Source organism: Haliaeetus albicilla, chromosome W (genome assembly GCF_947461875.1).
Source record: "Haliaeetus albicilla chromosome W, bHalAlb1.1, whole genome shotgun sequence".
In the NCBI taxonomy this organism is placed as follows: domain Eukaryota; kingdom Metazoa; phylum Chordata; class Aves; order Accipitriformes; family Accipitridae; genus Haliaeetus; species Haliaeetus albicilla.
The window spans coordinates 40,878,198-40,904,214 of NC_091515.1; the positions used below are offsets into that span (position 1 = coordinate 40,878,198).

Consider the following 26,017-nt stretch of genomic DNA (forward strand, 5'->3'; position numbering starts at 1 on the left):
CACTGCTCCAGCGTGGGCTTTCCCATGGAGTCATGGCCATCTTTGGGGGTCTCCACTCCACCATTCACCTCCACGGGCTGCAGGGGGACAGCCTGCCATCTCACCACAGGCTGCAGGGGCATCACCTGCTCTGGTGCCCCTCCTCCTCCTTCCTCACTGACCTTGGTATCTGCACAGGTGTTCCTCTCAAATTCCAATCCCCCCACTCACTACCGCTTCCCCTTCTGAAATATGTTATCTCAGAGGCGCTACCACTGTCAATGACTGGGTTGGCCTGGGCCAGAGGCAGGTCTGACTTGGAGCCAGGGGAGCATCTAGCAGCTTCTCACAGGAGCCACCCCTGTGGCCCCTCCCCTGCTACCAAAAAAACCATGCTACACAAACCCATAACAAGGACAAAGCAGGGCCATCACGAGAACAGGAGGAAGAGGCAGAACCAGAGGTACTAACCCGGTCCCTATCCTTGAGTGAGCTGCGGGATATGCGAAAAGATTTTGGCCGCCGTATAGGTGAGCATATTATCACCTGGCTCCTCCGATGCTGGGACAATGGGGCTAATAGCTTGGAATTAGAAGGTAGGGAAGCCAAGCAGCTGGGATCACTTTCCAGGGAAGCTGGCATTGACAAGGCAATTGGAAAAGGGACACAAGCCCTCAGCCTCTTCAGGTGACTTCTGTCAGGCTTGAGGGAAAGGTACCCCATCACAGAAGATGTTATATGTCACCCAGGCAAGTGGACCACCATGGAGAGTGGTATCCAGTACCTGAGGGAATTAGCCATGCTGGAGCTGATTTATGATGACCTGGACAATGTGCAGTTATTCAAAGATCCAGATGAAGTCCACTGCACACGACCCATGTGGCAGAAGTTTACATGGAACACACCGTCCTATGCCAACTCACTGGCGGTAATGGACTGGAAAGATGAAGAGGGACCAATGGTGGATGAATTAGCTGTCCGACTCTGGCAATACGAAGAATGCCTTCCTCCCTTGTCTTGGCTGGGGACAAATTGCCAGATATACTAGATGAGAAACTGTTCCAAGAGTTCCAGCAATTCAAAGAGGATATGTCCTACTCCCCACCTGTAAGGACCAATGTCTCAGCTATTAGGAGTAAGCATTCCTCTGCCTGAGAGAGAGAATATAGAAGATACACACCAGGGGGTACCCTGTGGTTTTACCTGTGTGACCATGGAGAGGAGAGGAGGAAGTGGGATGGAAAACCTACCTCAATCCTAGATGCACAGGTACGTAAATTGCGAGGAAAAACAATCACAGATGAGGGTTCATCCAGGACAATTGCTGCTCCAGTCGCTGGGCTGTGTGAGCAGTGTGCCAGACAGAGTGGAAAGGCTGATCTTACTTCTGATCCTGTGAGAAGGAATTCTAATCCGTTTTTACAAAACGTGAGTGGAGAATCCTATGACTAACACTAGAGGGGCCCTGCCTCCAGCCAGGTGGAGGAGGAGGACAATGGGGTTTACTGCAAAGTGTGGATTCAAAGGCCTGGCATGTTAGACCCACAGGAGTATAAGGCACCAGTAGACACCGGCGCACAGTGCACTCTAATGCCATCAAGTTTTAAAGGGGCAGAACCCATCTGCATTTCTGGTGTGACAGGGGGATCCCAAGAGTTAACTGTATTGGAGGCTGAAGTAAGCCTGACTGGGAATGAGTGGCATAAACACCCCATTGGGACTGGTCCAGAGGCTCCATGTATCCTTGGCATAGACTATCTCAGGAGAGGGTATTTTAAGGACCCGAAGGGGTATCGATGGGCTTTTGGTATAGCTGCCTTGGAGACGGAGGGCACTGAACAGCTGTCTACCCTGCCTGGTCTGTCTCAAGACCCTTCGATTGTGGGGTTGCTGAGGGTTGAAGAACAACAAGTGCCAATTGCTACCACGACGGTGCACCGGCGGCAATATTGTACCATCCGAGACTCTCTGATTCCCATCCACAGGTTGATTCGCCAACTGGAGAGCCAAGGAGTGATCAGCAAAACTCGCTCACCCTTTAATAGTCCCATATGGCCAGTGCGGAAGTCTAATGGGGAATGGAAACTAACAGTTGACTATCGTGGCCTGAATGAAGTTACGCCACCACTGAGCACTGCCGTTCCAGATATGCTAGAACTTCAATATGAACTGGAATCAAAGGCAGCCAAGTGGTATGCCACAAGTGACATTGCTAATGCGTTTTTCTCAATCCCTCTGGCAGCAGAGTGTCATCCACAATTTGCTTTCACTTGGAGGGGTGTCCAGTACACTTGGAATCGATTGCCCCAGGGGTGGAAACACAGCCCCACCATTTGCCATGGACTAATCCAGACTGCACTGGAAAAAGGTGAAGCTCCAGAACACCTGCAATACATCGATGACATCATCGTATGGGGCAACACAGCAGAAGAAGTTTTTGAGAAAGGGAAGAAGATAATCCAAATCCTTCTGAAAGCTGGTTTTGCCGTAAAAGAAAGTAAGGTCAAGGAGACCACAGGAGATCCAGATTTTAGGAATAAAATGGCAAGATGGACGTCATCAGATCCCAATGGATGCGATCAACAAAATAGCATCTATGTCTCCACCAACTAATAAAAAGGAAATACAGGCATTCTTTGGTGTTCTGGGCTTTTGGAGAATGCATATTCCAAATTACAGTCTGATTGTAAGCCCTCTCTATCAAGTGACCCGGAAGAAGAATGATTTTAAATGGGGCCCTGAACAACAACAAGCCTTTGAACAAATTAAGCAAGAGACTGTTCATGCAGTAGCCCTTGTGCCAGTCCGGACCGGACAAGATGTTAAAAATGTGCTCTATACTGCAGCCAGGGAGAATGGCCCTACCTGGAGCCTCTGGCAGAAAGCACCAGGGGAGACCTGAGGCCGACCCCTGGGGTTTTGGAGTCAAGGATATCGAGGATGCGAGGCTCGCTATACTCCAACTGAAAAAGAGATATTGGCAGCGTATGAAGGAGTTTGAGCTGCCTCAGAAGTGGTTGGTACTGAGACACAGCTCCTCTTGGCACCCCGACTGCCAGTGCTGGGCTGGATGTTCAAAGGGAGGGTCTCCTCTACACATCATGCAACTGATGCCACATGGAGTAAGTGGGTCGCACTGATCACACAACAGGCTTGCATAGGAAACCCCAGTTGCCCAGGAATTTTGGAAGTGATCACGGACTGGCCAGAAGGCAAAGATTTTGGAATGTCGCCAGAGGAGGAGGTGACATATGCTGAAGTGGACCCACTGTATAATAAACTGCCAGAAAATGAGAGTCAATATGCCCTGTTCACTGATGGGTCCTGTCGCATTGTGGGAAAGCATCGGAGGGAGAAGGCTGCTGTATGGCGTCCCCTATGACAAGTCGCAGAAACTGCTGAAGGAGAAGGTGAATTGAGTCAGTTTGCAGAGGTGAAAGCCATCCAGCTGGCTTTAGATATTGCTGAAAGAGAAAAGTGGCCAGTGCTCTATCTCTATACTGACTCATGGATGGTGGCAAATGCCCTGTGGGGGTGGCTACAGCAATGGAAGCAGAGCAACTGGCAGCGCAGAGGTAAACCCATCTGGGCTGCCGCACTGTGGCAAGATATTGCGTCCCGGCTAGAGAACCTGGTTGTAAAAGTACGTCATGTAGATGCTCACGTACCCAAGGGTCGGGCCACTGAAGAACATCAAAACAACCAGCAGGTGAATCAGGCTGCCAAGATTGAAGTGTCTCAGGTGGACCTGGACTGGCAACATAAGGGTGAGGTATTCATGGCTTGGTGGGCCTGTGACACCCCAGGCCATCAGGGAAGAGATGCAACATATAGATGGGCTCATGATCGAGGGGTTGACTTGACCATGGATACTATTGCACAAGTTGTCCATGAATGTGAAACATGCTGCAATTAAGCAAGCCAAGCAGTTAAAGCCCCTGTGGTATGGAGGGCGATGTCTGAAATATAAATGTGGGGAAGCCTGGCAGATTGACTATATCACACTCCCACAAACTCGCCAAGGCAAGCGCTATGTGCTTACAATGGTGGAAGCAACCACCGGATGGCTGGAAACATATTCTGTACCCCATGCCACTGCCCGGAACACTATCCTGGGCCTTGAGAAGCAGGTCTTGTGGCGACATGGCACCCCAGAAAGAATTGAGTCAGACAACGGGACTCATTTCTGAAACAACCTCATAGATACCTGGGCCAAAGAGCATGGCATTGAGTGGGTGTATCATATCCCCTATCATGCACCAGCCTCTGGGAATATCGAATGATACAATGGACTGTTAAAGACTACACTGAGAATAATGGGGGGTGGAACTTTCAAACATTGGGATACACATTTAGCAAAAGCCACCTGGTTAGTCAACACCAGAGGATCTGCCAATCGAGCTGGCCCTGCCCAGTCAGAACATTTACGCGTTCTATAGAAGGGGATAAAGTCCCTGTAGTGCACATAAAAGATATGTTAGGGAAGACAGTCTGGGTTACTCCTGCCTCAGGCAAAGGCAAAGCCATTCGTGGGATTGCTTTTGCTCAAGGGCCTGGGTACACTTGGCGGGTGATGCGAAAGGATGGGGAAGTCCGATGTGTGCCTCGGGAATTTGATTTTAGGTGAGAATACAATAGATTAAATTGTATTTTAATTGCTATATAACTGTGCCACTCTATGTCATCATTACTGCAATTGTTATATGCTGTATCAGTGGTATTATAGTAAGAATCAGATTAGTGAAGAATGAACCTTGATAAAACTGAGTGAAGCGCAGTAGTGATGGCACCAGAACTGCCTTCAGCATGCAACATTCCAACAGTGCACACCATCCTCCTGCTGCGCCCCATGTCACCTGCCCGTCACACGACACCAAAGCCCAATCCTGTTCTGCCGACTGAGTGGACTTTACACCATCACTCCTGTCCAAAAAGACTGGTATGACAAATGGAGCCCAAAGTCATGGAGTGAATGAACTCGACAAACATTTGATAGAGATGGCCCATAGACTGCAGGAATGATATCTGTGTGTATATATTAAAAGACAGGAAAAGTGGTGGTGATTAATTGGAAAATGTATCGGGAAGGTTGGGACCTGAGCATGACGTAAATGGTGTAGAATAAGGGGTTGGTACTGTCCTGGTTTCGGCTGGGCTAGAAATAATTTTCTTTCCAGTCGCTGGTACAGTGCTGTGTTTTGGATTTAGTGTGGGAATAATGTTGGTAACACACTGATGGTTTAGTTGGTGCTAATTAGCGCTTATCCTAAGTTAAGGAGTTTTCATTTTCCCATGCTCTGCTAGCAAGCAGGTGTACAGGAAGCTGGGAGGGAGCATAGAATCATAGAATTGTTTAGGTTGGAAAAGACCTTTAAGATCATTGAGTCCAACTGTCAAACATGTCCACTAAACCATGTCCTGAAGTGCGTTATCTACGTGCTTTCTGAATACCTCCAGGGATGGTGACTCAACCACTTCCCTGGGCAGCCTGTTCCAACGTCTGACAACCCTTTCGGTGAAGACATTTTTCCTAATATCCAATCTAAACCTCTCCTGCCACAACTTGAGGCCATTTCCTCTCATCCTATCTCCAGCCACATGACAGAAGAGACTAGTACCCACCTCACTACAACCTCCTTTCAGGTAGTTGTAGAGAGCGATAAGGTCTCCCCTCAGTCTCCTTTTCTCCAGACTAAACAACCCCAGTTCCCTTAGCCGCTCCTCATAAGACTTGTGCTCCAGGCCCCTCACCAGCTTGGTTGCCCTTCTCTGGACATGCTCCAGCACCTCAATGTCTTGTAGTGAGGGGCCCAAAACTGAACATGGTATTCAAGGTGCGGCCTCACCAGTGCCGAATACAGGGGAACAATCACTTCCCTGCTCCTGCTGGCCACACTATTTCTGATGCAGGCCAGGATGCCGTTGGTCTTCTTGGCCATATGGGCAGACTGCCAGCTCATATTCAGCTGGCTGTCAACCAGCACCCCCAGGTCTTTCTCTGCTGGGCAGCTTTCCAGCCACTCTTCCCCAAGCCTGTAGCGTTGCATGGGGTTGTTGTGACTGAAGTGCGGGACCCGGCACTTGGCCTTGTTGAACCTCATACAATTGGCCTCGGCCCATCGATCCAGCCTGTCCAGATCCCTCTGTAGACCCTTCCTACCCTCGAGCAGATCAATCCTCCCTCCCAACTTGGTGTCATCTGCAAACTGACTGAGGGTGCACTCAATCCCCTCGTCCAATCATTGATAAAGATATTAAAGAGAACTTGCCCCAAAACTGAGCCCTGGGGAACACCACTCGTGACCCCCCGACAACTGGATTTGACTCCATTCACCACAACCCTCTGGGCTCGTCCATCCAGCCAGTTTTTTTACCCAGCGAAGAGTACACTTGTCTAAGCCATGGGCCGCCAGCTTCTCAAGGAGTATGCCAGGAGAGACAGTGTCAAAGGCCTTACTGAAGTCCAGGTAGACAACATCCACAGCCTTTCCCTCATCCACTAGGCAGGTCACCTGGTCATAGAAGGAGATCAGGTTGGTCAAGCAGGACCTGCCTTTTGTAAACCCATGCTGGCTGGGCCTGATCCCCTGGTTGTCCTGCACATGCTGTGTGAGCGCACTCAAGACAAACTGTTCCATAATCTTCCCCAGTACCGAGGTCAGGCTCACAGGCCTGTAGTTCCCTGGGTCCTCCCGCCGACCCTTCTTGTAAATGGGCATCACATTGGCAAGCCTCCAGTCGTCTGGGACCTCCCCTGTTGACCAGGACTGCTGATAAATGATGGAGAGTGGCTTGGCAAGCACCTCCACCAGCTCCCTCAGTACTCTCGGATGGATCCCATCTGGTCCCATAGACTTGTGAGAGTCTAGATGGCGTAGTAGGTCACTAACTATTTCCTCCTGGATTATGGGGGGTATATTCTGCTCTCTGTCCTTGCCTTCCAGCTCAGGGGCTGAGTACCCTGAGGATAACTGGTCTCACTATTAAAGACTGAGGCAAAGAAGGCATTAAGTATCTCAGCCTTTTCCTCATCTCTGGTGGCAATGTTCCCCTCTGCATCCAATAAAGGATAGATAGTCTCCTTGGCTCTCTTTTTATTGTTAACATATTTGTAAAAACATTTTTTGTTGTCTCTTACGACAGTGGCCAGATTGAGTTCTAGCTGAGCTTTTGCCTTTCTAATTTCCTCTCTGCATGACCTAACAAGATCCCTGTACTCCTCCCGGGTTGCCTGCCCTTTCTTCCAAAGATGATAAACTCTCCTTTTTTTCTTGAGTCCTAGAAAAAGCTCCCTGTTCAGCCAGGCTGGTCGTCTTCCCCGATGGTTCGTCTTGCGGCGCATGGGAATAGCCTGGTCCTGAGCCATTAAGATTTCCTTCCTGAAGAATGTCCAGCCTTCCTGGACCCCTTTGCCCTTCAGGACTGTCTCCCAAGGGACTCTCTCAATCAGTGTCCTGAACAGGCCAAAGTTTGCCCTCCGGAAGTCCATAGTGGTCGTTTTGCTGTCCACCTTCCTTGCCTCACCAAAAATTGAGAATTCTATCATTTCATGGTCGCTAAGCCCGAGACGGCCTCCGACTACCACATCTCCCACATAGCGAGGACAGCTGACCCAAACTAGCCAAAGGGATATTCCATACCATAGAACGTCATGCTCAGTATATAAACTGGGGGGAGTTGGCCGGGAGGGGTGGATGGATGCTCGGGCATCAGTCAGTGGGTGGTGAGCAATTGCATTTTGCATCTCTTGTTTTTTCTTGGGTTTCATTTTTAAATTTTTTTTTAATTATATTCCTTTTCATTACAATTATTATTGTTATATTTTATTATTATTGTTAGTATTATATTCTATTTTACTTTAGTTATTAAATCATTCTTATCTCAACCCTCGAGTTCTACTTTTTTTTCGATTCTCCATCCCACTGGGAGTGGGGGAGTGAGCAAGTGGCTGCATGGTGCATAGTTGCCGGCTGGGCTTAAACCACGACAAACGGAGACTGCACAACCTCTCTGGCTGCCTGCTACAATGCTTGACTGTCCTTATGGTTTTTCCAGGATATTTATTGTAATGCATTTAAAATGTGTGTGACATTTGCTGAACTACAGAAATGGACATCACGATCTTCTGCAAAACAAAACTGTCCAGAGGTTGATTTATATGAACCTCACGTAAGAACCTCTGGTTATTGATAATGTTTTTAAACTGCTCTTTGGGGGGGGGGGGTTGTTGTGGCTTAACCCCAGCCAGCAACTAAGCACCATGAAGCCGCTCACTCACTTCCCCCCATCCAGTGGGATGGGGGAGAAAATCAGGAAAAGAAGTAAAATTCATGGGTTGAGATAAGAATGGTTTAATAGAACAAAAAAGAAGAAACTAATAATGATAATAATAAAATTACAATAATAATAATAAAAGGATTAGAATTTACAAGTGATGCACAATTCAATTGCTCACCACCCACTAATCGACACCCAGTTAGTCCCTGAGCAGCGATCCACCCCCACCCCCACTCCCCCAGTTTCTGTACTAGATGGGATGTCACATGGTATGGTGACGTGCGGAAAACAGACTCCACAATCAGTGAGATTGTAAAGTAGGTATGTTCATTCAGCGCTGGGCAGCACAGGGGGTAGTCCCACCAAAGTCTTGCGCGCCCGACTCGGCAGTTTGCCTCAAGTTTATACAGTCAAGTGTTACATATTCACAATACGCCTATACCTATGCATGACCTATCCCCGCTTCATATTAAAATTAGCTCCGAGAGGTCATTTCCATAGTCTCCTCTCAACTGCGCCTGCACAGTGCCTCTTTATGGTGGTCGTCTGGTGGTCATGGAGATGAAGATAGATGACTCCTCTTCGTCACCGCTAGTAACCTCTTTCCTTGCGCAGGCTCAGCGATTTCTTGGTATTCACCCAAGCCGCAAGACCAGTCTTGGCTGGCTCTTGGGACCAGCTCCTGCTTCTTATCAAGGATTGTCTCTACCTCATTGGCTGGTTCTTGGGACCAGCTCTTCTTATCAAGGACTGTCTCTACCTCAGCTAATTTCAACAATGTAAGCACTAAACATCATCTTTCACCCCCCTTTATTATGTCTACTGAGATTCTTTTGACTCCCCTTGTCTCAGTCCCCCCTTTTCTAGAAAATAGTAAATTCTTTTACTATATTTAATCCTAGTACTTCTAATACATTGTTTCCCTATCTAGCATCCTCTCAAAGTATTTGTTGGTCTCGAGTTTTCGTCGTAACTGATTCTTTTTCCATTCACTGTAAGAGTCTCCTGTACTCTTACAGCACAAAAAGCCACATCGAACCACTATGCAAAGGACCACAGACAAGAGAATGATGATTATTATAGTGACAAACAATTGCTTCAACCATGCCAAATTTGGCAACCAGGAGGTTAGTTTTTCTAATATGCCTGTCAAGCCCCAAGAAGTGTCATCTTGGGAAACTTCATGTAGTATTTTAGTCTTTTCCCATATCTCCTCAAGATCTGTTTCAATTCGTTGGTTTTGATTGATATAGGTACAGCAAGTTTGGTTTATAACTACACATAAGCCCCCTTCTTTTGCTAAAAGCATGTCCAATCCCATTCTATTTTGGAGTACTACTTTACTTAGGGATTGTATTTCCAGTTGCAGCCCTCGAATTGCATCAATTGTAGCACTTTCTATAACCTCTAATGTAGCAGATATATTCACGATAGCTTTCTCCAACTCGCTTACCCCTAAAGAGGGGATTAACCATCGGACAAAACTATGGTACCCAGTACCTCGAATAATTAGTGGGTTTTCAGTCCATTTTACACGGAGCCAAGGTGTTCTCAAAAACCTTCGGGGAGGCGAAGCTCCCTCGAATATACTGGTCTGAGGTGCAAGGTACCCCCGAACACAGTGCCCCTTCCAGTTCTGGGGTAAACTCTTTCTGGCCCTGCCATCCCCACAGAGCCACCAGTATCCGGGCCCTATGTTGCATCTTGGACTGGGATGTGTCTCCCTTCTGTCTTGTTCTCGCCCCTTCTTTCCTGGCCCCCCCCCTTTGGTTTCCGGATATAATAGAAACTGATACTTAAGTTCAGTCCAAGACGTTCTAATTTTCCTTTATCAAAAGCTCCCAGATTTTCCGCAAGGCTACAATTATCCATGTCTCCCCAAATATTATCAGTAATATTTAAGCAACGGCCAGTAATTAAGACCTCTTTAGGGTCGGGCACCTCCAGATCACAGCTGGGTCCCCGCTGGGTATTTCCCTTTCCATGAAGGCACGATCCATTCCTGTCTGGCCCGTCTTTAATAAGAGATGTCCAATTTGTGGTCAGGATTCCTAAAAAGGGGAGTTCCATGTTCCCCCGAGGAAGGGGATTACATACCCAACAATCTGATAAATTTAGTACTTTCGAGATACTCTCTGTCATATTTCAATAAGTATTTCGATCCCAAGCCTGCCCCTTGGACAAGGTCCAACTCAGGAGCATGACAATCAATGTCTCACAAATTTGAGCTTCAAAGGTCCTTTTTCTTGTGAAGTCCATTGTCCTTTGGGTGCCTTCTTCACCCTAGTGTGATGGATCCAGGCGCTCTGTTCCTTGATCTTAATCGCGGTGAAGGAGGTAAGTAGTACTTGAAAGGGTCCTTCCCACTGCAGCTCCAGAGTTTTTTCTGTAAGAGACTTTATATACACATAATCTCCTGATTGTATATTATGTACAGGCCCATCCAAACCTCTCCCTCCAGTCCCTACCACATGCTTCCTGATTTTATTAAGTTGCTTACCTAATGCCACCATGTAAGAAGTCATAATTTCATCCCCCGCTTGTACAGACACCCCTCTCTGTATCCCATAGGGTTGTCCATACAGAATTTCAAAGGGGCTCAGTCCTTCTTTCACCCTTGGTCTTGTTCGTATATGCAGAAGGGCTAAAGGGAGAGACTGAGGCCATGTCAGATTTGCTTCTTGTCCTAATTTCACAATTTGCTGTTTGATTAAGTGGTTCATTTTTTCCACTTGACCGCTCGACTGGGGGTGATATGGAGTATGAAGCTGCCAATCTATACCCAAGTGGCGGCTAATTTGTTGTACTATTTTTGAGACAAAATGTGGTCCTCTGTCAGAGGATATGGTTGCTGGAACCCCAAAACGTGGTATTATCTCTTGTACCAGTATTTTAGTTACCTCCCGAGCTTTAGCCGTTCTTCTTGGGAATGCTTCTGGCCAACCTGAAAAGGTATCAGTTAATACCAATAAATATCGATACCCCCCTTTTCTTGGAAGTTCTGTAAAATCAATTTGCCATTGTTGTCCAGGCCCATTGCCTTTTCCAATCTGGCCCATTTCCGGCTTGGGGGTATTCTTAGGATTAGTCTGGAGGCAAAGATCACGCTGTTGTGTCACCTGTCTCACCGTGGTGTATAAATTTCTAGCCACAACTTCTCTTATCAAATGATTATACAGAGCCTCTGTTCCCCAATGTCTTTTCCTATGTTCCTCCCATATCAAATGCCATAATAAGCAAGAGGGAACGATTAGCTTTCCCTGTGGGGTATGAGCCCACCCCTCTTCATTATATGACCCTTCTAAATCTGTAATGAGCTTTTGATCTTCCTTAGTGTATTCTGGCTTACCTTCTAGGGAAATCTGCCTATCAGGAATTAAGGCCCCTTCTGTTTTTACCTTTGTTTTGGCCACTTGTTTTGCCTCTCTGTCCGCCAGCTCATTCCCTTTTTCCAAATTTGAGCTCACTTTCTGGTGTGCCTTAATATGTATAATTGCTACTTTCTTAGGGAGCTGGACAGCTTCCAGTAACTTCAGAATTTCTTCTGCGTGTTTGATATTTTTCCCTTGAGAACTCAATAGTCCTCTCTCCTTCCAAATTGCTCCATGTGCGTGTACAACTCCAAAGGCATATTTTGAGTCTGTATAAATGTTCACAACTTTGCCCTGGGCCAATTCCAGGGCGCGGGTTAGAGCAATTATTTCTGCCTTCTGTGCGGAGGTGTTCATGGGCAAAGCTCCTGATTCTATTACCTCTTGGCTGGTGGTGACAGCATATCCCGCATGTCGATTACCATTTAGGACGTAACTGCTTCCGTCTGTGAACCAAGTTTCCCCATTTTCCATGGGGCTGTCTTTCAGGTCTGCGCGGCTTGCGTATGTTGCTTCGATGGTTTCCAAACAGTCGTGATGTACTGGTTCTCCTGTGTTCCCGTTGAGAAAAGAAGCTGGGTTGACAATGTTAGTGACTACAATCTCCACGTCATCCTGCTCTACCAATATAGCTTGATATCTCAGGAATCTTTGTGGAGAGAGCCAATGTCCACCTTTTGCTTCCAGTACTGCTGATACTGTGTGAGACACCAGAACAGTCATTTTCTGGCCCAGAGTATACTTTCGGGCTTCCTGTATGTTCAGTATCATGGCCGCAACCGCCCGCAGGCATCCAGGCCAACCTTTTGCAGTCGTGTCTAACTGCTTAGAGAGGTAGGCAACTGCCCGTCGATATGGGCCCAGGTTTTGTGCTAATATTCCCAGGGCAATGCCCTGCTTCTCGTGGGAGTAAAGAAGAAATGGCTTACTCACATCTGGGAGTCCTAAGGCCGGGGCCGACATCAAAGCCTTTTTCAGTAGCTCAAAGGCTCGTTCGGTCTCCTTGTTCCACTCAAGGTGTTTCTGCTCAGTGGCTGTCAGCGCATACAGTGGTTTAACAAGCAATCCATAATTATAGATCCACAGTCGGCACCACCCCGTCATTCCCAGAAAAGTCCGCAACTCTTTTACTGTCTGCGGTCTCTGAATTTGGCATATTGCCTCTTTACGTGCCTGTCCCAAAGTTCTTTGTCCCGCACTAATTTCATAGCCCAAATAATTCACTTTGCATTGCATTACCTGTGCCGCCTTCTTGGATACCCGGTACCCCTGGAGTCCCAGGAAATTCAACAGACTCACCGTCCATGTCATACAATCTTTCTCTGTTTTGGTGGCGATCAGGATATCATCCACATACTGCAACAGCTTCCCCACCTCAGACGGGGCTTCCCAGGTTTCTAAGTCTTTCGCAAGCTGATTGCCAAAAATGGTAGGACTATTCTTAAATCCTTGTGGCAACACCGTCCAAGTGAGCTGGGTCTTTCGACCACTCTTGGGGTTTTCCCATTCAAATGCAAATAATTTTTGGCTGGCTTCATGGAGAGGGAGGCAAAAGAAAGCATCCTTCAAATCTAAAACAGTAAACCAAGTCAATTCAGGTGTTAATACGGTCAACAGGGTATATGGGTTCGCCACTACCGGGTAAAGATCTTCAGTTATCTTATTCACCGCCCGTAAGTCTTGGACCACCCGATATGACCCATCGGGCTTCCGAACAGGTGATATAGGGGTATTGAATTCAGACTCACACTCTTTTAATAATCCCAACTGCAAAAAAATTTCTATCACCGGCCGGATTCCTTCTCTGTCTTCCTTCTTTAGGGGATATTTAATTCTTACTGGCTTTCGGCCTTCCTTGATCCTAACTTCAACAGGTGGAGCACTTTTCGCTCTTCCAGGTGCATCGGTAGCCCATACCCCTGGGTACACTTGCTTTAAGATGTCCTCGTTAATGCTTCCTTCTAGGGGGAGACTGGTTAAGGTTAGGCTCAATATTTGAATATATTGCTGATCTTTTACCTCCAGAGTAATTTCTCCCTTTTCGAATACAATTTTTGCTCCCAATTGTTCCAACAAGTCCCTTCCCAAAAGTGCCTTTGGGGAGTTGGGCATATATAAAAATTTATGAATGCCCCACTGTTTTCCTAATTTATATTCTAAAGGTTTACAAAAATATGCCTTTTCACTTTGGCCAGTCGCTCCTTTCACCATGACATAATCATCTCCCAGGGGCATCAAAGCTTGGTTCAGAACCGAGTATGTTGCCCCTGTATCTACCAAAAATTCTACCTCTTGTTGTGTTTTCCCTAGCTTAATTATAACCAGTGGATCCGCTAGGGTAGATTCCCCAGGTTCCTGTCAATCTCCCTTCACATGGGCTACCGTTCTTCCTGTTTGAGCCCTCTCATCCTCCTTGTTCCTTGGGCATTCCTTTTTCCAATGACCGAATTTCTTACACAAAGCACATTGATCCTTGCCCAGTCGGGACAAGTCTCGTCTAGGCCTTCTTCCTCTTTCTTCCTGGATAACAGCCATTAATTTCCTTTGCCCTTGCCTATATCCTTCTTCTCTGTTACTAAATACCCTCCATGCGTCATCCAACAATATTTCTAAATTCCTACTTTCTGTAGGGCGTAATTTCTGAAGTTTGCGCCCTATATCCCCTGTAGACTGACCCAAAAACAGGGAGACTAATTGTTGTATTCCTACCTCTGACCCAGGATCCAGCGGTGTGCTGCGGCGCATTACATCCCTCAATCGATCCAGGAATTCAGATGGAGACTCGGAAGGACTCTGTTTGACTGCATATAAAGCTGACCAATTTATAGTTTTGGGGATTGCTCTCTCCATTCCTTTTATAATCCACTCCTGATACCCCTGCAATCTTTCCATATGTGCAGATCTATTAACATCCCACTTTGGGTCTTGGAGAGGGAAATATTCCTTAATGTCCCCTCCTGTGATCTTATAATGATCTTCAGCAAGGTTTCCTGCTGTTTTTTAAAATCAGCTGTTTCTCTGTCTCAGTCATATATTCCAATAATAACTGTATATCCTTCCAATCAGGGTTATGCTGTTTCACAATAAATTGGAAATGCTTAGCTACACTTATCGGATCTCTCCTATAATCTTTTGCAACCTTTTTCCATTCCCCTAGGTCAGCAGTAGAAAAGGGTACTTTGATTAACATCGTCCCACCATCCGGCCCCACCGCCTCTCGGAGAGGTACTTGTAAAGCTGTTGAGGTAGTTTTCTTCCTAGTACGGGAGGATACAGGACTACTTGGGGGGGTCGGAGTTCTATCCGAGTCTGCATCCTGTTCCTGTGGTCGAGGGGGATGCTTAAACAAATCAGTTAGATCTTGTTCTGGTACCTGATGGATTTTATTTGTCTTTGTACATCTTTGTCCAATACTACATGTCGAACAACACCGCCTCAGTTTACCTCTAAGCTCCTTGTTGTTCTCTTGCTCAAGTGCAAGCACCATGGGGTCCTGTGGGGGTACCATTCCACAGTCCCTTTGCCACTCCGGATGGTTTCGGAGGGTGAAAAACATGTCTGCATACGAAACCTCATCCCATTTTCCTTCTCTCCTTAAAAACAGCATTAGTTGTAATAGAGTATTATAATCTATTGACCCATTAAGTGGCCACTTAGCATCACCTTCTAACTTATACAATGGCCACCACTGATTGCAGTATTTAATAAGGTTCTTTTTACTTTCCGTAGCTCCGGTCACAACAATATCTTTCCAGTGGGCAATTACACGCCCCAGAGGACTTTTCCTCAATACTCCTCCTTGATTGTTTCCCATTTTATAACTCCTCCTAATGATTCTTAAGTTTGATTTTCGCTTCTCCTTTTAATAAGCTTCCATGCAAATCGTTTCTTACACTTCTTTTACAGTCTTCCCCCAGTTTTCCTCCCACACGTCCCAAATTTCTGGAATTAAATTTTCCTTTACACACCAATCTCACTATTTCGGATTCTTAGTGAGCTCTTTCCCAATCATAAAAGTGTGGAATTTGGAGAAAACACTCAAGGCAGTCTGGTTTCCGTCTGCTAGATGTACAGTACCACCTTCTCCCACAAGATTTACACTTCAACAAAACTCAAGCCGGATGCTAATTATTATATAGTCCAGTTGCAAGCCCACATACAAAGCAGGGAATCACCCCATTAATACGTAAAGACATTCACACATTAACAAACATACATACACCTATAAATTTCAACATATCATTTCCACACACCCACACAAAATCTTTAACATAAATTTCCAAACATTCACCTCATACAAGCATCGCTCCAGTTGACAACCTTTCAGCAGCTGCAAAAATAAACCAAGCGCAATTGCGAGGGGGTGCGCTTACCCTTCTCCTGCCTCTTATATACCGGTCATCGACAGGTCTGTCCTGGCTCCCAATACTGGGATGCAGTGATCACCCCAGATTTGCTCGATCTATCACCAAGATCACTAGCGGCTGCTCTATCGGTCAGCAAATCCCCCCATACAGGGTACCTTCCTCCCATACGGGGACTACGCTGCATGCCAGACGTCTCTGTGCGATTTACCAGCTGCCCCGGCCCGTACGTTTTACAGGCTCCCTCTGAGACACATACCGTTTGGTCCGCGGCTTCAGGAGATTGTTGTCTGCTCCCGCGGTGAGCGGCTGGCAGCGGAGGTTCCTCCGAGGAAAGTGCTCGGGGCGCACCTAGGGGCATCCGCTCCACAGTCGGTCCCACAGCCAAGCAGAGAATCTCCTGGCTGGTTCGCCAAACTGACGTGCGGAAAACAGACTCCACAATCAGTGAGATTGTAAAGTAGGTATGTTCATTCAGCGCTGGGCAGCACAGGGGGTAGTCCCACCAAAGTCTTGCGCGCCCGACTCGGCAGTTTGCCTCAAGTTTATACAGTCAAGTGTTACATATTCACAATACGCCTATACCTATGCATGACCTATCCCCGCTTCATATTAAAATTAGCTCCGAGAGGTCATTTCCATAGTCTCCTCTCAACTGCGCCTGCACAGTGCCTCTTTATGGTGGTCATCTGGTGGTCGCAGAGATGAAGATAGATGACTCCGTCACTGCTAGTAACCTCTTTCCTTGCGCAGGCTCAGTGATTTCTTGGTATTCACCCAAGCCGCAAGACCAGTCTTAGCTGGCTCTTGGGGCCTGCTCCTGCTTCTTATCAGGAACTGTCTCTACCTCATTGGCTGGTTCTTGGGACCAGCTCTTCTTATCAAGGACTGTCTCTACCTCAGCTAATTTCAACAATGTAAGCACTAAACATCATCTTTTATCCCCCTTTATTATGTCTACTGAGATCCTTTTGACTCCCCTTGTTTCAATGGAATACCTCATTGGCCAGTTGGGGTCAGCTGTCCTGGCTGTGTCCCCTCCCAACTTCTTGTGCCCCTCAAGCCTTCTTGCTGGCTGGGCATCAGAAGCTGAAAAATCCTTGACTTATTCTAAACGTTACTCAGCAACAACTGAAAACATCAGTGTGTTATGAACATTCTTCCCATACCTAACTCAAAAACATAGCACTGTACCAGCTACTAGGAAGACAATTAACTCTATCCCAGCTGAAACCAGGACACTAAGTGTTCAGGCTTCATTGATGTGTTAATAGCTTATATATGTGGCCAATTAACTATGACAGTATGCAGAAATCAAAATTTTCTGAGCCCTGATGTTTCTTATGATTCATCCAGGTATAATTCTGAGTTATCCCTGTCATTCATCTCAGTCAATGGTAAAAGTACAAGATAAACTTCCTGGAATTGATAAGCTTGTGTAAAGAATATGCTTCAACGGGAATTACTTGATTTCATATATTTGGATTTGTAAAATCAGTCCGTTAGTGTTAGTGTTAGTTATTAATTCTTTTCAATAAAAACTCTAATTTATCTTGAGACACTTATTTTTACATGATTAATTCTTTGTTAACTACTTAAGAAAAAAACTTGGCAGGCAGTAAAGGGAGCAGAACACTTGCAGTTGTTCCATTCACTGACTCTTCAATATTATGTTTAAGAGGGCTTGAATATTTGATTCAAAATAATACAACTTTTTATTGATCTTTATTGCTTTTGACAAAGGTGTCATTGAGTTCCTGGCACAATGACAGGAAATAAAGGCATTTATGTTTACACTGTATATAGTGATGGTGTAGAGTCAATAAAACTTGTGATGAGGAAAATATATTTTTTACTGTATTTTTGACATGTATATCTGTTACGTGGTATTTCTTTACTCATTTCTCAGTCAAATCCTAGTGGAAAAGTCTTGAAAAATTTGTCATCATTACTTCATTTTTTGGGAAACCAAGAAAAATTAGAGAACATTATCAAAGAGAAGAGCAAATCTGAACAAAGACCCCCCCCCAAAAAAAGCATTGCAACAGCTGATCTAACCATATATTAATAATTCTCATTTGTTCTGTATCTGCACTGCAATTAAATTTTGTCATTGTAGTGTTTCTAAAGCTTATCCAAACTGGACTTAATGCAGCTTAAATACAAATATCAGCAAAGCTGTGACGCTATAAGCACAGATCAAGTCTACTGAAGACTGTAGGACTCTTATGAATCTGATCATACTTCATTATTTTCAGTTCAGAGCAGTCATTCCTGTTTCTCTGATACCCCAGAGAACTTGCCAACTCATTTTACAGTTTCTCTGAAATTCATCTATTCTTCCTTTCTTTGGGAAGTATTTTTTAATGGGGAAAGCAATTATTAGTAATTAGGGTGTCCTGGTTTCAGCTGGGATAGAGTTAATTGTCTTCCTAGTAGCTGGTACAGTGCTATGTTTTGAGTTCAGTATGAGAAGAATGTTGATAACACTGATGTTTTCAGTTGTCGCTAAGTAGTGTTTAAACTAATGTCAAGGATTTTTCAGCTTCTCATGCCCAGCCATCGAGAAAGCTGGAGGGGCACAAGAAGTTGGCACAGGACACAGCCAGGGCAGCTGACCCAAACTGGCCAACGGGGTATTCCATACCATGTGATGCCACATCTAGTGTATAAACTGGGGGGAGCGGGGGCGGGGGATCGCCTCTCGGGGACTAGCTGGGTGTTGGTCGGTGGGTGGTGAGCAATTGCACTGCGCATCATTTGTACATTCCAATCCTTTTATTACTACTGTTGTCATTTTATTAGTGTTATCATTATCATTATTAGTTTCTTCTTTTCTGTTCTATTAAACCGTTCTTATCTCAACCCACGAGTTTTACTTCTTTTCCCGATTCTCTCCCCCATCCCACTGGGTGTGGGAGGGGAGTGAGTGAGTGGCTGCGTGGTGCTTAGTTGCTGGCTGGGGTTAAACCACGACATAGGGTATTATTTTTCTCTCTGAACTTTCAAGGAATCATATATGTGCCTGTTGGTGCAGGGTCCCTGTGAGACAAACCTTTCATATTTTATCCAGATTTTGGTCGCTGGCTGATAATGAGAGTCACAATACCAAAAAAATTCAAATGCTGCTTTGTCTTTTTTGTTTGCTAGACTTAAAGGTTGATGAACTCTCACTTTTTCTTCACTCAATATATTAAGGTGTTTGAAGGTTTGAATTTAGCAAGGGCCTCTCTCTGTACCATGAGTTGTCTTATTTAAATCTTTGGATTAATTCAAGGCTAACAGTAAAATCATTTCACTGCAGATTCATTATACATCTTTCTCCAAGCAAATATATTATGAATTTGAGAAATTCATTAGAGTAGCAATAATGGAAGGTAGTAGTAAGGATCTTGAAATGTTTCATAGTTTTATACTTTAATCATCTGTTAGTTCTACAGATTGTGTTGGACTTTCTGCTCTTAATCAGTGCTTTTCCAAGTATTTTTGCATTTTGTAGATCGCTGTCTTTTTATTGTGTTTTTACATTTAACCTGATGGATTTTGAGGCTTTCTATCCTTCTCATTTAGACGCAACTTCAGCTTTTTGTAGGATGCTTGCTTTCTTCTTGTAATTTCCATTTCCCTGCTGTTTAGCCTTGCCTGGATTCCTTTTACTCACTCTTGATATTTTGATAGGTGGTGTATATTTGTTGTCAGTGTCCAGTGTGTTGTCTACGTAGTCTTCACGCTGCCTGTACAGATTTTACTCTTAATTATTTTTTGAGGAAGCTTTTTGTATTTCTATTTATTTTTCTGTTTTGAAATTGAATGTAACTTGGCTTTTCTTGCTCTTGCAAAGATACTGTATTTAAGTACATCATTACAGAGCAACAGAATAATGCAATGAACCAGGTCTTGCACAGTGGACCAAGTCACTCAGGACCAAGTCAAGAGTTCTTTGGCTTTTGTGGATTCCTGGCTAGCTGCTCCAAGGAACCATCATTGGCAGTGTCTAAAAATTTAATCTTGACATTGGGTCTAGTACCTGATCTAGTACTGTTATGTTTCCTTTCTTCTTAGCATGTCTGATGGCCTTCAACATCTCATAGTTGCTATTATCATGTTGTTTGGGTGCACAATAATGTAGTCCTAATGCTATATTATTTTTTTTTAGACCTGGAATTTCAGTTTCTACAGATTCTCTTACTGATGCTTATATATATTCATGTGGTATAATTCCATATCCAAGATAATATCTTTTTTTCATTTAATACCTTTGGTACTTGCTGCTTGAGCTTTGAAGACACATTTTTGTTGAGATGCAGAATGTTACTTCGGGTTCATTTCTCAAAATAGCTCTCATAACATAGTGGCACGTGGTCTAACAATTTTCTGAAACATTCTTGACCAGCTCTATTAAAGTTCACTTGCCAAAAAAACTTGTCTATAGACTTCTTGCGGACACATGTAGCTTATTTCCCTATAGGTAACAAAGCTTCTTAAAGGGAATCCTTGATTGATGTGATTTAGAGCCACTCACCATTGTGATTATACCCTGTCCCAAGGTCCTAGTTGAGATACAGTAGCTAAATTCAGCATCTAAGTAATCATAAACAGCAAGGTTGGAAGGGATTTAATGAGTTCCTCTTAGATCATTCTTTAAGATAAACTGTACCTGTTGTTATTTCTGAAAGGCATTTGTCTAACCTGTGTATTGGGTTTGTGTGGCAAGGTTTTGGTAGGAGGGGAGTTACAGGGGTGGGTTCTGTGAGAAGCTGATAGAAGCTTCCCCTATGTCTGACAGAGCCAATACCAGCCGGCTCTAAGACGGACCCGCAGCCGGCCAAGGCCGAGCCAATCAGTGATAGTGGTAGCGCCTCTGTGATAACATATTTAAGAAGGAAAAAAAGGTGCTGGGACACACAGAAACGGCAGCCGGAGAGAGGAGTGAGAACATGTAAGAGAAACAACCCTGCAGACACCAAGGTCAGTGCAGAAGGAGGGGGAGGAGGTGCTCCAGGTGCCAGAGTGGAGATTCCCCTGCAGCCCGTGGTGAAGACCATGGTGAGGCAGGCTGTCCCCCTGCAGCCCATGGAGGTCCACGGTGGAGCAGATATCCACCTGCAGCCCGTGGAGGACCCCACGCCGGAGCAGGTGGGTTCCCGAAGGAGGCTGTGACCCCATGGGAAGCCCGTGCTGGAGCAGGATCCTGGCAGGACCTGCGGATCTGTGGAGAGGAGCCCATGGAGCAGGTTTTCTGGCAGGACTTGTGACCCCGTGGGGGACCCACGCTGGAGCAGTGTGCTCCTGAAGGACTGCACGCTGTGGAAGGGACCCATGCTGGAGCAGTTTGTGAAGAACTGTAGCCCATGGGAAGGACCCATGTTGGAGAAGTTTGTGGAGGACTGTCTCCCTTGGGAGGGACCCCACGCTGGAGCAGGGGAAGAGTGTGATGAGCCCTCCCCCTGAAGAGCATGAAACAGCAGAGACAATGTGTGATGAATTGACCGTAACCCCCATTCCCCATCCCCCTGTGCCGCTGGGGTGGGGTAGGTAGAGAATCCGGGAGTGAAGCTGTGCCCAGGAAGTAGGGAGGGGTGGAGGGAAGGTGTTTTGAGATTTGGTTTTATTTCTCATTACCCTACTCTGGTTGATTGGCAATAAATTAAGTTAATTTTCCCCAAGTTGAGTCTGTTCTGCCCATGATGATAATTGGTTGAGTGATCTCTCCCTGTCCTTATCTTGACCCATGAACCCTTTGTTATATTTTCTCTCCCCTGTCCAGCTGAGGAGGGGGGAGTGATAGAGTGGCTTTGGTGGGCACCTGGCGTCCAGCCAGGGTTAACCCACCACAACCTGTTACTAAATACATCCTTTTCTTGTCCCCTCTTTCTTCTTTCCCTTCTCTCCTGCAGCCAAAAATTCCATTTTACTAGCTACTAGGGAAAGTCCCATTTGTATCTGCAATGCCTGATTTATGCTGAAATTGTCAGTACAGTTTATTTCTCAACAAAATTTTATGGTACTAGTTTAATACAGTATGCTTCAGAATTTAAATAGATGCTTACTAATAGCCAACAATTTATTGAATTTGTATCTGTTTTGACTTTTCCATATAGATCTGTCTAAATGTTAAGATATATTTATATTTCTATATTTTGCATTATACACACACACACATGCGTGCACACAAACACAAATATGCATGTATACATATATACTTTGAATTCAAATTTTCCTGTTATTTAGGGGGAAAATGAGGCATAACTGTGTTGGTTGAAGATAAAATCACTGTTGTGGTGTGTATTATATTAGAAGTATTCTTAGAAGAATCAAACTGAACAATGAAATGTTGTGTTGGGATGTTCTTCATCTGTGCCACTAACTAGACTGTACACTGTGATTTGCTTTTGCTATGTTAGAGCACTGCATTGAATTGTGTTTATGAAGTCAATAAAAACTATTTTATCATTGATAAAACAGATGCCAGTTAACTATATTACTTTGCTTAGGGTTTTGCAATTATAGAGGCTAAGACTGAGAAACAGAGTTCAATGTACTTTACTATATTTTTATTTTACAGAGGCCCAGAAGATGCAATAAATGACTGCAGAATCCTTTTTATAGAGGAAATGTACAAGATCGAAAAGCCAGGAGCTTATCCACTGACATTTGGAGATGGAGATTTCAAAAGTATGCACTTTTTATTGTATGATTAAGACTGTTAGTTAAATATTTGAATGGCATTAAAAAAATTAAGGGATTAGAGCACAGAATTAATTTAATTAAGGTTTCTTTTCTGTGTAATAAAAGAATTGTTATTACACAGATTTTTGGTTTGAAAAGTTTTTACTATAACTTTATTATATGGCATATTGAGAATAAATATAATATATCAACACATTAGTGCTATGAATATAATCTCATAAGCAGATAAATGGCTGATATTTTAGATGATCTGTATGGAGTGAGTTCATAGTCTGAGATAAATTCCTAGGCAGGTATCCGAATCACAAAACTTGCTATCATAATTGACATCTCAGTTGAGTTCTTAACAGATGCAAAGACTGAAAGAGTTGATACTGCTATCTCTAACCCTGGCATTATCTAAGAATGAAAAATCATTAGCTGTATAGAGCAAGAAATTGTCAAGCTTGCTAGAACTATGAAAAAAACAGATATATTTGATTTTAGATTATTATTTGACCACTTATGTCCTTCTGAACACTAAATACATCATGTCTCCTCCCTGCCCCCCCCAAAGGGCAGTTCTCTAAAAAGCAGTTTAACATTGTATCCTAAGTTTAAAAATATGTGAAAGTTAAAGAACAGGAGTTATAAGACAATGTTTATGATGGGAACACTGAGAGGTTCATCTGTGGCTTTATTGATAGATATTACTGAATTTTAAAAGCAGCAAATTTATCGCAGTTTAGTTTTCATTTCTAGTCTAAGGTTAATATTTGTGTCATTGTATGTAGTTGTCATTAATACACAAGACTTTATTTGCAGTGTACTATTAAAGAAACGATGTCAATCAGATTTATTTTTTCATTGTTTATTATTTATTTTTATCAGTTTAGTCAATGAAAACTAACCATCCATTCCATTTATGTTCTTTTAGTCACTTTAAGGGTGATTCTCAACATTTTAAAATAATATTTTTGTGATAAACTGACAGTTTGGGAAATTTTTAAATTTAGAGATAGTGTAAAACCAAATTATATCTGCTTTGCATTTATGTACCTAATTTTTATATATAGAGAGAGAGTGAGTATATTTCTAGTTTATAAAACTGGTTTTGGAGGGTATGTAAATTTGTCATGCTTTATTTAATTGCATATGCCCACCCCTACAGTGCAGTGGAATTAAGTTTAAAGTTCAATGTAAATGATTACTTTGTCACTAACTTTAGGTCATGGATTAGGCTTCAGGCCTTATTTATTTTACATTCTATATTTTCCTGCACTGGTTCCCTGTTTTATTTTACAAGAATCAAGTTTTCAGTTCCTTGTTTTCAGTTACTACTGTCATGTCTTATTTCTTTAATTGTCTCCTTATTTGTAACCTGTTCTCAAACCTCTCACATAATTGCTATCTTTGTATAAATCTGCACCTATATGGTTTTTATGCAATTCTTCATCCACTTTTCATTTCTTTCAAGATTATTTTTTAGAAACCATCATAATTAAGTAAGTGTAACACAACAATATTAACTTACATTTTAACCTCAAAGATTTAATTGTTAATTTACTGCTGGCTATGTAACTTTATTCCTTTGTCTTCATCTACTTTTTTCCCCCCAAAGTCCAACTTCCTCATCACACTACTTCATTTCTGCCTGCTGTTCTTCTGATTTTTTTTTGTAAGCTGTCCTGAATTTGTTCTGTGAAGCACAATGCACTATAGTTTTCTTATGGCTCAACTGATTTCTTTATTGCTCCTCTGTATTTGCCTCCATAGTCCTACTCTACATTTAAAAATTAACCATCTAAATACATACAGCTCACTTTTAGTTTATTTGTATGCTAAGAAAAACAGTAGACTGGTATTTTAATAACAGTAGCTAGAATTCAAAGAGAATGAATTGGCCTGAAATGCTCCATGAGTTTGTTATGGAGCAGGGTCAGAGAATGTGCTGAAATTAAGAGCTCTAGAACATATTTTAGATGTTTTTATACAAAACAGAACTGGTCATCAACATGTTACTTTAACTTCCATCAGAATCTAAATTTGTACTACAAGCATTAGATAAGTTTTTTCCTACAAAAGAAGGGAATATGAAAGAACCTGTGCAACTAAATTTTATAGTGGTGGTAGGGTTGAACAGGCTCATCTCTATCCAAACAACAGTACAAATAAAATCAATGCAATTTGAGTTATTAAACCAGTTTAAAATAAAAATTGGAAAAGGATGTTTTCTGGCCCAGTCCTTCCCCTTCCTCTCACTGAGTTTACTTTGAGGTTCCTCTGTTAGAGGACATGAGGAAACTCTTGCAAATTGATTGTTATCAGTAATAAAAATAGCTATATATTTCATTTTTCTCATCTATCTTAAACTTTTTATTGTATCCTTTTACCTTTGTCCTAAAGTTATAGTAGTAACAGGAGCCAAATGTTATCTAGTAGGCCTCAAGATATATCACTTCTTTTAAAAGTAAGAAAAGGCTATTCTTAATTTATAGCATTTCTGACAGTCTAGAGCTACTTAGGAGCATCAGAAAACAGTTTTGTTTATCCAAGTGAATGATATAATTAAATATTGCAGTAGTTCCAGATAACCAGAAGATCAAGTTGTAAACTTCATAGGATGATTGAAGAAAATGCGATATGGGGAAAAGAGAAGCTAATTTAATCTTTGACTCGTACTACTCATTTGTCCATTATTATCAAAGGTTTCTTGGTTCTCTAGCTCAGTGGATGCCAAAGTGGGGTGCATGTACCCCAGGGGGTGTGCAAGACAATCCATTGGGGTGCAGGAAGAAAATAATTTTTGTCCTGTTACAAAATAAAATAAAATAAAATAGTGTTTATTTCATCTTTATCTCCTCCCTTTTTAATTTCTGGTTTTGTGTATATTTTATAATGTACACAATATATTAGTAGAGTAGTAGATGTTTATAATTTATAAATAAATATACATATATTGAGGGTACATGCTCAAAAGTTTTTTACTGATGGGATGCGCAAACAAAAAAAATTGGAGATCACTGCTCTAGCTTCCTGCTTCCAACCCAAACTCTCAAACTACCATTCCAGTTCCTCCTTTTTCTCTGATTCAAGGCCCATTTATTCACTGAAGTAAGAAAAAATGTTCCTTCAGCCATCTGGAAGTGCCTCTGGTCATCACATTACTTAGTTGTTGTTCTTATTATATCCTGTATCACATCATCATAATTTAGTTTGTCAGATTCATTTCTGTAGTCTTTCTTGATGGTTTTCACACAGAAATACTCCAAAATTGTTTTCCTTTAATGCTATAGTTCTTTGAGCTGTGGTCAAGTGCTCTTAAGTCTTCTCTTCCTTCTAAACTTATACTTGTTT

General features: G+C 43.4%; 1 protein-coding gene across 2 annotated transcripts in view; it reads left to right on the forward strand.

Moving 5' to 3' along the window:
- Positions 1–26,017, forward strand: part of LOC138683375 (E3 ubiquitin-protein ligase UHRF2-like) — a 175,304-nt gene that overhangs the window by 93,934 nt on the left and 55,353 nt on the right. For both annotated transcript variants that reach the window (XM_069775087.1, XM_069775088.1), the window contains exon 5: positions 22,557–22,666. In XM_069775087.1, coding sequence (XP_069631188.1) covers positions 22,557–22,666 — 110 coding nt within the window. The remainder of the gene's footprint in view (positions 1–22,556; positions 22,667–26,017) is intronic.